Source organism: Ixodes scapularis, unplaced genomic scaffold (assembly GCF_016920785.2).
Source record: "Ixodes scapularis isolate PalLabHiFi unplaced genomic scaffold, ASM1692078v2 PGA_scaffold8__174_contigs__length_109621045, whole genome shotgun sequence".
NCBI classification, from domain to species: domain Eukaryota; kingdom Metazoa; phylum Arthropoda; class Arachnida; order Ixodida; family Ixodidae; genus Ixodes; species Ixodes scapularis.
The window spans coordinates 61,269,470-61,281,696 of record NW_024609883.1 but is presented as its reverse complement, the minus strand read 5'-3'; the positions used below and the strand labels follow the sequence as shown (position 1 = coordinate 61,281,696).

At 46.7% G+C, this 12,227-nt stretch overlaps 1 protein-coding gene and 1 pseudogene across 1 annotated transcript in view; both read left to right on the top strand.

The window, feature by feature from the left end:
• The window catches only part of LOC8033031 (importin-4), an 81,188-nt gene extending 69,279 nt beyond the window's left edge, over window positions 1-11,909 (top strand). Inside the window, exons 23-26 of the mRNA XM_042286908.1 lie at window positions 6,309-6,697; window positions 7,409-7,541; window positions 10,913-11,087; window positions 11,728-11,909. Coding sequence (XP_042142842.1) covers window positions 6,309-6,697; window positions 7,409-7,541; window positions 10,913-11,087; window positions 11,728-11,858 — 828 coding nt within the window. The 3' untranslated portion in view covers window positions 11,859-11,909. The remainder of the gene's footprint in view (window positions 1-6,308; window positions 6,698-7,408; window positions 7,542-10,912; window positions 11,088-11,727) is intronic.
• LOC115317737 lies at window positions 11,345-11,524 on the top strand (annotated as a pseudogene).
• Window positions 11,910-12,227: the final 318 nt, after the last annotated feature.

The following is a 12,227-nucleotide window of genomic DNA, read 5'->3' as shown; positions in this document are numbered from 1 at the left end:
GGCATTTGAGTTGCCCGTGTGGCACGGGTATGAGTTTCATCTTTTTTTCTCCGCATTTATTGAAGACAGGATTTTCAAACTTTGTCAGCGTGTTGTCCTCTATTTGGCTAATCTTCGTGATAAATATTTTTGTCCTGGTTAGCGGCAAAAGTTCCCGAAAAACGCCCAAATAAAGGCATTTTCCTAAATGTGCATAATGTGGAAAATCAATTTAAAAAGAAAAGGCTATCTTCGATTTTTTTTAAACTCTTCCAAGTTAACGCCAATGATATGCACTAACAGGATGTGCAAAAACACGTTGCATTATTTGTGTGTCTTTGAAGTTACAAAGCAAGAAACTGACTAAATGGAGGCTACCGCGGTTGCCATGAATGAGGCCTGTGCATACGCCTAGTTGACAATTTCATTATTTTTACACAGCGTAAAACTGCTCCCGGGTGGTCAGATTGACAGCACAGAGGTGGAGGGTACTTTTGAAGTGATAATTCGTGATACGTATTTTTTAGGGGCGAACCTCCTTAGGGACTAGCCATGTCCGTATGTCCGTCCGCCGTCGGGTGCACGTGCTCCTGCTCGTGAGCTCACGCGCTCACGAGCACGTGAGCACGTGCTCGTGTAGGGCAAAAAAAAAAAAAAACGCATCTCCACGTGGTGAATGATGTTGTTGGGGGCGAAGCTCTGGTGGTGGTTGTCTGCGTAGACCATAGAGATCGTACATACTAACTCTAGAGGAAAAGGTCCGCCCTTTTCCCATGCATTCTGGCTGCCGCAAGCGGCGGAGCATGCAGGCAGACCCTCGGGGTCCCACACATTGTTACCAACTGCCTTCGATTTCGCGAATATAATTATATCATCAGAGCAGTGTCATGAACTTCAACAATCCACGAACTTACCGGTGGAAAGATATTCGCGTTCCTTTCGAAGCTTTCTTTTTGCATAGCGCGGAGATGTACGGCCTCGCATCAACGCTAAACTAAACCAGATAACCGTCCTCCCAGGCGGGGCGCGAGTGGGCGCGCCTCAGGAATACGAAACCAAGCAAACACAAGATTTCGGAGATTTCAACAGAAGGAAAGTTAATGCAGCGTAATGAGTATACTGCTTTTTATAAGCGTTAGAATAGCTCAGAATTTAGTTTACAACGTTAAATTACCACTGTTTATATTGCTGAGAGTTTTCAGTCTTCGCGATTACCACTGCGACTGCCGTCCTTTAGCTGGCAACATTGGTTTCTTTCTCTCATGTTCTGTCGCTCTCTTTCACTCGGGACCCAGGATGTAGGCCCTTGATGTAGGCGCGCGGGATTTGCCACTCCTCCTCACCCACCTTTACCCCACCTGGCGTAGACAATGAGCCGCAGCATGCCGAGCCTTTCGTTCGTTTTCATCCATGTCAGAAAGAGAATGCGTGGTATCGAACGTGGTTATATACGCCTTTGAGCATTTGATCGCAGCGTGACATGGATGAAAACGAACGAAAGGCTGGGCATGCTGCGGCTCAGCGTCTACGCAGACAAGCACCACCAGATCTTCGCCTCAATCAACATCATTTACCACGTGGAGATGCGGTTGTTTTTTGTCCTTATTATTAGTACAAGAGTCACAAAAATGCGCAGAAGCTGGAGCAATCGCGAGACGCTAGCCTGTCGCACGCTTCGCAGTGCCCGTTTTCTACAGCGGGCGTGTAGCCTCTGTGCGCACGCCACGTAGGGGAAACGATCGGTGCGGCTCCGATGACAGGCGTTTGGGTAACACGATATAGGGCTCTAACACGATATTGAGGACAGGGCGCCGTACAACGGGGGCACCTTCGCGCGGCAATAGGGCCTCGTGGTGGGCCGCACACCGCACACCGTGAAGAGAATAAAAAGAAAAAGAAAAGAAAAGAAAGACTTTCGTTTGCTTGAGACTTTTTATGCTCCCTTTTCATCACATTTTTGTCTTAGACTCACTGTAGCCGCTTCGCACTAGACTGCCAGCAGGCCTGGGTGGAATCGTGCCTTTATTGTCCGAGTGGCTTGTTTGCAGACGCTATCGTTCTTGCTACCAGCAATTCGTGTCGCAGTGGGTTGATGCATGTATACACTGTCAGCAGTGCCAGAATTGAATTCCAGGCACGGGATGGAGGGAATCCCAGGCTGTGGTTTTCATTTCAACTGAACTCCTGAAAGTCAGCCCTTGCGAACCAATGCCACATTGGGTAATTTGGTGCTGAGGACGTCCTCCATATCTGACGCACATTTGATATCTGATGTAGCCGGCCCTCGAAGGTTGTAAACAGTTGCATCATGGTGCTTGACGAGGCCTCCAATCCCATCGCAGGCGTTCTTACCTCCCAGTAGCGGAAACTTGTTACTTGGCCGACAGGTACTCGGGTCTTAGCGAGCTCATGAAGTTCGTACCTATTCTTGAAGTAGCTTGCTCCGCCGTCACTGACCTAGATAAAATGTGCGTAGAAAGGAGCAACGTCCTCAGCCACTCGTGAATTTTCCCAAGGCCGTAGCATGTGCGGGAGGAATCGTGGCTGGTATCATCACTGATCGGAGCGCAGCTACAAGCCCTTTTTTTATTTGTCACTACGCATGACGTCGCTTGTGAATATATTCTCTAATAATATATGGCAACCGAAGAGTTTGTGCCCTCTAATGGTTTCGCCTCCCCTCTTTTTCCACCAATCAACGCACTCCTTCTTGTGACGTGATCCTCTGGGTGACTAATTAATCAAGAACGCGAAGGATGCAGCAAAACTGCCTAAAACGTGGACTGGAAGGAAAATACGACGTTTCGGGGGAACGTCCTTCAAGTGATAGTTACGAAACACGGTGAGGAACAAGGAAAGGGTTGTATACGTCACAAGAAAAGGGGGCTATGCTTCTTACTCACCGATTTTTTGTTTCTTACAAGAAGATGGGCGTCCACCCGAAACTTCGTGTATTCCTTCCCGTCCACGTCCTGTTTATTGTTGCACAATATATCTTTTGTGATTACGTGCTCAAGCTCATTGTTCTCGGCAGCCCCATTCTCTTACACGCTGAGATAAACATCTGCTATCGGAGCCACTTCGGTTGATTCCTTTGCTGGGCGTACACGCCGACTACTGGAAACGTACCCTGCGAAGCGTGCGACAGGCTAGCGTCTCTGGATTGCTCCGGGTCATGCTGATTTTTTTTTTTTTTTTTTTTTTTAATCTTGTACAAAGAAAACATGACTTGCTCAAAATTATCACTTAGAAACTATCGCCCACCCGAGCGCTGTCCATCTGACCACCCCGGAGGACTTTTACGGGCTGTAAAAATTATGAACTTGTCAACTACGGGTATGTATAATACACGCAAACAATGCAATGATATTTTTGCTCATCATGTTCATAGATATCATTGGCGTTAATTTGGAAGAGTTAAAAATATCTAAGATTGCAATTTTTTTTAAAAATTGATTTGCAAAAGTATGCATATTTAGTAAAATGCCTCCATTTAAGCGTTTCTCGTAAACTTTTCTTGCTAATCAGGACAACAATATTTATAGTCAGATAGAGGACAACACGCTAGCAAAGTTTGAAAATCCGGGCTTGAATAAATGCAGAGAAAAAAAAAAAAGTTAAAACTTAGGCAGTATGGCTCAATGTGCCGTCGTCTGTGCGATTTTCTATTTCAAAATAACGACGTCAATACGTCGTGATAAATAATTTAGGTCAACCATCCCCATAGGGGCCAGTAGCCACAGCACATTTTGGGGGAGAGCTGCCTGAAATGCCAATTTTGCGAAATCCACAAACAACGCTTCAGATTGAGCAGGTGTTTCTGACTTTTTTTCTTGAAGGCAAGTTTGCTTTTTCCTAAAACAAAGACCGGTTCCGTTTTTCGGGGCATTGAGGCAGCAAGATGCATTTTTCTGGTCAAAATTAAAAACTGTCACCGGACACGGTCGGCCGTTCTTATCTGAAGACGGAGTCGTCTTAGAGAAAACTGCCGCGGCATAACATAACACAACTGCGTGTATATTTGACAAACAAATATCAGTAAGCTAGGTGGCTTCTGTACGTTTTATTTATGTAGAATACGCATGCACCATCACATTTTATTGCGTTCTTTTAGTGGGTAGAGGAAAATCGGACCCTTCACGTAACATATTTTAGTAGCTTTACGTTTTCGAGTACAAAAGAGGGATCTTAGTAGTCGAGGAGAAGTAATCAAACTTAGGAACGACTATAGAGACACGACAAGAAATGTAGAAACGAAAACTGGTGGTCAGTCAAGTGCAAAACAAGCACCCAGGAGACTTTATTCACATTGCGCGGTCGCATTTTAATATTGCAATTATGAAATTCATCTAAAATTGGAAAATAGACGCAAGTGGAAAACGTTCTCGATTGAAAGAACGCATGTTCTTCCTGTCCTCACTCAGAATACTGTAGCGGGACTTCGTCCTTCCTCCAAAACACCAACACAGTGAAGACGATAACGAGTTGATGTTTGAAAGGCCTGTGCATAGAATGATAACATCATGTCCCTTGATTGCAGATTAGCGCAGTCTTCAGGCACGAAACCGCCCAAGTTGAAGCACTGGAGGCGGTCACAAACTGGAGTCGATAAGACTGTTTGCCGAGCCGACCAAGTCTTGCGCTAGAATGTATAAATAGCAGATTGGTTAAAAGCAGAGTCAATAATTATGTTCAATGCAGGACACCAAGTAACAGTTGCGAGCTTTCATGAAAATTTCAAACTAGCTAATGATAGCGACGTACTTCGTCCCTCGAACACATCCGAATCTGGAAGCAATCTGTTTACAATAGATGTTATACGTCTATTCAGTGTGTGGTTCGCACCAACCTGAAGTACACAAAGTGACTCTCAGTTGATCGTGGCAATCGCACGATTTTGATAAAGTGAAAATGTACATCACTTGCGACAGAAATCATAACTGAATGGAGACGTCATAAAAAAAGTTCTTACCTCTTGATTTTGCTTCTCTTCGGGAAGGCTAGCCGACTGACATATCGCGACTGAAAAGTCTAGGCCTTCTCAACCAATAACGACCAAAACAAAGCGGTCGTGCGCGAACAGCCGTCACCGCCGGACGGACAACATATCGGCGTTCAGAGTTCTGCGAATCCTCCGGAGAAGTCACTCCCCGCGAACATTCACCGACCGCACTCCTCACCCCTCTAGCCCCTGAGGGCGACTGCCGACCGCGGCCCGCCCGCCGCCGCCGCCGTGAGCGACTCGGCACGAGCCTCACAAACCCGCCAATCCGCTGCGAGCATCGAATGCGACGTCATCACGTGTCGTTTACGTCACCCTACCGAAGGAGACGTGAAGCGCCGTCCGCGAATTTCTGGGGGCACGGAAGCACTGTGAAGGCTGTCACTAGCGGCGTTTTGGTTGCGTTTCGACTACACTGAAGGAAATGCAACTGTAACGAACCAAAATGTGGTTTACGTTCTTTCCCGAGGAGTTTTAAGGGACACGAGCTCTCATTTCGCTGCTAGACCCAAATACGTTACGCACTCATTCGCCTCGGAGGGAGAGCGCCTTTTCACGCCTTCGACGCGCGCGCCATCTGGAATCTTGAAAAGTTCCTATCGGAGATGAAAATCGAGGAGCGCTCCCTCTTAACACCTCTTGAACCTAAAAAGAGAGTAGTTTCTCGGAAACATAATTTCCTGGTTCCTTGCCATGTCCCGCAAAAGAACTCTGGTGCAGTGCGATTGTGTGCAGTCTGTGTCTGCACAAAGGCTACACACAATGACATTGCACACAGGCATTCTCCCGATACTGTACACAACTTAATTATTCAAAATTTTGAGGCTTAGAAAAATATTGTGAAAAATTGGTCTTGCGAACGTATGACCCCAAAGTAATGAATACATAGCACGTCTCCCGAAATCACAAAATTTCATGCCCGCAACATATTCCCGAAACCTTGATTTTCCGAAATTTGCAAAATATTGAACCCGCAAAAATGAAGTCGTTCACAGTAAAGCTAAGGAGGAATTTCCCTGCTGAACCTGGCGATGTTACATGACATTGTGACATCAGTTCCGATGTCACGCAACACCGTGACATCAAGTGGCACTGTGATATTCTGTCACACGACATTATGGTGTCATGTGATGTCTCGTTGTGTGATGCCATGATGTTGCGCGAAACTGACGTCACGAGAGACTACATGAAACACTCAAGGATCCGCTGCAAAGGCTTGCCTGTAATGGCCGTCTCCGTTAAAGATAAATAGAATGTGCAGGTGTCTATACTCTAAACATGGCTCAGCACTAGGAACGTCGACGGTCACCGACCCCGTCCTCCGCAGCTGCCGTCCCAGGACTGTGACAGCGACGGCGAAGAGGCGGAAGACGAGGAGGCGGAGTACGACGGGCTCCTGGTCCAGGTGGCCGGGGACCTGGTCCCGGCGCTGGCCCAGGCACTGCCTCCCGAGCGCTTCCTGCCCCACCTGGGCCAGCTGGTGCCCTTGTTTACGGGCAAGCTGAAGGAGCGCAGCAGCCGCTCGGACCGCTCCTATGCGGTGGGCACCTTGGCGGAGGTGGCACAGCACCTCAACAGGGATGCCCTGGCACCCTTCTGCCAGCCCTTGCTGGCCGTCTTCCTCGGCTGCATGCGGGACGCGGACGCCGAGGTGCGCAGCAACGCAGTCTTCGGGCTGGGTGCGCTCGCCGAGAGCGCCGGCGACGCACTGGTCTCGTATCCTTGCCTGGTGTGTGCCAAGCCTCTTCTTCCCTTGTGGTACGGCGCCTGGAACGCGTCTCCGACTGGCGCGTTTGTTGCGTCCCGAAAAGTGGGCCACTGATTTCCGCCCGGCGACGTCGTAATGTGTCGCGTTGTCGCTGGCCGCCATCCCGGCGGTGTCCCGTTTTTCTTAACCTGCGTACAGAGTATACTGGTAACCTTTAGACAGTCCGAAATGTGCAGATCAGGAGATATCTTCGAGCTTAGAAAACGCTCATCTCTCCCGATATATGGCTGAGGAAACGCTCTCAAGCACAGCGTTGGTCCAAGAACGGAGTGCAGAAGCCCACAGACTTTGTAAACTGTAATGCGCATACTTTTTGACTCGCATCATTGGATGACTCGGATCTTTGAAAGTAGTGATTAAACCAGAAGAACATTTTATTAAGGGGCCGAGACGGTTGGGGAAATGTGGCTCATCAGAGAACCCTCCAGGGTGCTCTGGGAAACCTCAGGGAACCTGTGGTTGAGATTCCATTGTTTACTTTTGACCGAAAAAGGGCATGCATCCAGTCGCGCTTGATCTTGGACAGGCTTTTGTCCGACTTGCTGCATTATGGGGTCGCTGGGCTCGTTCCGTAGGAGTTGGAAGTTTTGGGGATATTGAGGCAATATGTTGACGTGCAGTGGAGACATTTGAAGCCTTGACTCAGTGATGTGTGGCAGAGAGTATCCTGCCCTCCTGGCAGCACTCTCCTCGATGCTGTCCAAGGAGAGCAGTCGCCAGGCGAAGGACAACATCTGTGGAGCCGTGGCGAGACTGATCCTGACCTCGGTGAATGCGGTGCCCATGGCAGAGGTGAACGCCGTTAATTGATTTGTGTTCGTTGACCATTTTACACACTCTTGTATTACTTCAGGTGTTTAGTAGTTGTAGATGCCTGATCATGCCATACAACCTGTACCACGGTGGTTTTTGACCACCGATGTTTGAGGCACCCCTCCTGGATCGGCGGAAGTGATGGTGGCCCCCATCTACGGGAAGTGGGGGAGGGTTTGAATGATTGTAGTGACAAAAAAAGTAAGTGAAGGAAACTAAATGTATGCAAACCAACTTTGCAGCCCTCAAATAGAGAAAAACTTCGAGGACACCTAGGCACTTATGAGTTCTTAATGCGAAAGCATGAATGTCTTTCTTCCGCTCCCTTAGTTCGTCTGCGGCATACTGGCGTGGATGGCCACGTTTCGCTACTGCCGAGGTAGCGGCCGTCGACCCAGCGTGCACTCTCGTGAAGTGATCGTGTGCGCTGAGCTCTGCCGTGCAGCCTCTCCGGAGTTTGCCCGCGCAGGCTCGGCGGCCAGCTGCTCCCTCTTACCGGTGGCCGGGTCGCTGTGTGCACTGCGCTGCCATAGACAGGGCTTCTCTGCTGGCGTTTTTTCTAACTACTTCGCACGAGAGCCGATGGGAGCCTATCCATTAGATTTCTACTACAGACGACAGCCTTCACTCCACTGGGACAGGGGAAGGTGCCGTTTGGCTCGGCTTCAAAAGCTGAATACGTCAGTTTGCTCCATAAGACAGTTAATGCTTTCGCATTAATAATGAACCTACTCACTCAGTGCACATGGTTTTGTCTATTTAGCTTTGTGTGGCAGCCAGCATCAATAAAAAAAAGTTTTAGTGCTCAGCTTGACTGATCGTCGAAGCATTCAGGAACCCCAAGAGGGCCTTCAGGGACCCCGTGCAGCCCCTTAGGGACCCCAAAGGGTCTGCGGATTTCCATTTGAGAGCTGCTGCCATACCAGTTTAGTAGAACTGTGACTTTTTTGTACCCGCCTTTTACCTTTTCACCGGTTCCTTTTCGTCTTGTAGGCCTTTGACGTAAAGATTAAACTAAACTTGCGCCGTTTTGTCAGTTTTTTTTTTTTAATTTGTTTGTCTTGTATTATGTTTGGATAAGTTTGTCGTTTCAAGGATCTTACACCACATTTGAACAATTGCGTAAAAAGGTCATAGAAGAAAAATCTGATTATTTGTTATTATTTATTAATTTATTTTACACCTTAAATGCCCGAAAGCATTACATAAATATATGTAATACAAAAAGAAACAAGCCATAAATACAAGATCATAGGCTAAGTAAAATGCAACATTAAAAGAAATGTCAAATCATGTTGTAGGTGACCTTTGAGCAGAACAGAAGAGGATCTACACTTATGTAGTACCATTGTCAATTGTCACTAAATTAGTAGTAGGGAAAATAAGGCAGTTGAATTGAAGGTGACTAGCAAAACTAATAGCATCAAACAAAAACCCAGAAATCAGTCAAGGTTGGCACAACATCCTTTTGTGACTGTAGCAAAACATAAGAGCACCTGCTTGCTAGCTCCCAAAGCTATTTGTCGATGTCACTTAAGCCTGCTTAGAACGTCGAAAGCAAACTTTTCAACCTTGAGAAACATCTAGGGTGCTTAATTTTAAGTTCAACTGATTTTTTTAAAAATGGGGAGTGAGAGTTAGACGAGTTCTGTCTTCACCATGTATTTATCAGGCTCGGTGGACATTAGATCAGGGAATAATTGTTGTGGTAAGTTGACTTGTTAATTAAAATCTCCATTAACTTTTTTCATTATTGGTTTTAGGAGTCATGTTGGAATTCTCGCATATTTTTGCACAATTTAAAAGTTGCGCTTAAAGAGTGTTGCAAGCCCTGCCCATAATGACGCTTGGAAGAGTGACCTGGTCGTTTCAATCATGTCACTATCTCAGCAGCGTGTCCTTGGTAGCTGCGCCGGCGACACAAGTGACGACGTGACCTAAACGACTACGTCACTCTTCCAAGCGTCATTGTGGGCAGGGGTTGATGCACTCTTTTTGTGTGCAAGTTTTAAATAGGGCAAAAAAACTCAGAAAAATTTTCTGTGAATATCTTAAAAATCATCACCTTTTCACAAATTCTTTAAATTGGTCTGGCCTTTAATAGTAATTGCAGTCAATATTACAATTCTAACATGATTCATAAACTCAGTAATTAAAAAGTTGACAAATGTAAGTTTATCGGTCAAGTTAGCACGACGGTTATCTTCTCACCTAATGACGTTCGCCGAGCCTGATAAATGCAAGGTGAAAATGGCTTCACCATGTATTCACCATGTATTCACCCAATACCACCTAGAAGACAAGGCCTGCGCATGACGTTTCGTTAGTAGATCCCCGACCCGCCCCAAGTGGCAAACAGCTGAAGCTTGACGAGAGTAGGGGCCGCGTCGCAACTGTCGCAACTACGTACTACGTCGCATTCACTTGCGGCCGCAGCTGTGTGCGTGACTGCTGAGCGCGAGCTGATAGCGAGCTTCCAGTGCATTTGCGACGTGCACGCGAACGCTCCCTCGGCCAGGAGCGCGAGCTAGCACGCGCTCCTGGCTTTGAGACGCGCATTTCTAGCGCGCGCGCTCGTTCTGCGGTAGAACGCTTCGAAGCATCTACCCGGGGTATAAACAGCGCCCTCGAAAATGGCGTCCAGTGTCAGCGGCCAGCGTCCAACGAAGGGCTTTTCAGCCCTTCGCGCAGCAGTAAGGCAATTTCGCTCATGCATTTGACGCTCCACGTGAACGTCTAACTTCATCGTATGCTATTTGCAAGAAACACTCGGCGTGAGCATCTGTTTCATTATCTGTTACAGAAACCACCGAAGCAGGCGATGGAGCAGACGATGGAGCAGACGATGTTGCTCATCCGGGCTAGCTAGGGGGCGCTGAGGGGATCTACTAGTGATGACGTTTAGAGGAGGAAACGCGCAGGCCTTGTGTTCTAGGTGGTATTGATTCACCCCTTTAAAAAAATATATATATTTTCACATTAAATTTTGGCTTCTTGAATTGCAGCCGAGGAACCCCTCCCAGTCTCGGCATTGATCCAGTAAAGCAATGCAGAAGCTTACTGACCTTGTAATCAATAATGTGCATGCTAAAGAGTGTTGGGCTTGTAGGTAATCAGTTGTTCAGACCTGTTAAAATAGTGCTTGAAGACGGTAAAAACAATGCTTTGGGAGGGATGGTCAAGAAAATATGACAGCTGAGGGAACCCAGGAGCCCCTGAGTTTTAAAGACTCAGTTTGAGAACTCATGGTCTAAAAAAAAGGGGAACAAAGTTGCCTACAATTGTACTGGTTCCCGAGCAATTCGTCCTGCAGAAGTTTTAATCGTGTGGGTCTGGCAACACTTTTGCAGGTGTTTCCCGTGTTGCTCCAGCACCTTCCGCTGGAGGAAGATTTAGAAGAGAATGTGACCCTGTTTCGTTGCATCTGCCGCCTGTACGAGTTGAGGCATGAGCAGTTCCTCAAGAACCTGCCCCAGATCCTGAGGCTAGTTCTGGGAGTCATCAAGACCAACCAGGTCACACCCGGTGAGTTTGGGGCAAGGGTGGAACCGGAGTCATCCGTCCACAGGGCCGGAATCGTCGGAAATCCTAGTAAAGATGCCGCAGCATGGGCGGTAAACAAATCTGGGGCAACGTGTCGCTTCTTTGCGCGTTTTCTTCGGGATATCATGCTTATGAAAAGGAACCGTCTTATTTCATGAGAAACATTTCACATGCTTGTATTCAAAGAAAAAGACTCTTTGGGAAAAACATAATGTAACACGGTGAGCGAAGCAGTGGTGACTCCCTTATTTATTTGAGATAATCAAAATCTTCTCATCAGCTTAATATTTGATACGAGTCCCATTTGGACGCAAGATACAACTCCTATTTTTGGATTGCGGTGAAGTCTTTGAACCTTTTTTCACCTTTGTCATGGGTTAACCCGATATTGCACTGCCTCCGTGATCGGCCCACCATTAGAAATCAAAGCATTTTGAAGATATTCGTAATTTTCCAATAGTTTAAGAACTCAAATACTTTGAACAGTAAAAGTGTGCTGCGAATTGAATCGAATAGCACACATTTTTTTGTCGAAGTATTCCAAGTTCCGGATATTTGCACACCTTTAATATTTGGAGAAAGCTTTTAATGCCACGGTGTCTGCACTTTTCACTTTTTCCAGACACAAGGACCAGCCTGGTGCAGCTCATCAAGTCCACAAGCTCCGAGATTCCCAGCGAGGTTCAGGCGGTGCTCCAGACCTTCCCTCCAGACGAGCAGGAACTGTTTAATGCCATCCTTGCTAGTCCCTAATTTAACTAATCAATAAATTATACGTCTCAATTATTGACACAAATATTTTAATTAGTCGCTGTGTCTGTTTGATTCACATTTGCTGGCAGATCTATGCTAGTCCTGTATTGTTTCTACCCTTTAGGACAAGTACAGGTTTTCCCTCTTATTTTAATTTAAACGACGGTTAACTTAATCCAAGTGCCACCCAATTTAATCCCAGTGTTATCAGGATCAGTGAATTTAATTCACAATATATAAATGCCTGTTCTTGTCTTCAGTGGTCATGTTGTGCCTACACTTTTGATAAATTAGAGTAATTGTTTGTAGAACTAGACTTTTGTTAGGGACTACTTATATGTTGATCACTATTTCGGTCACTTGGAGTCT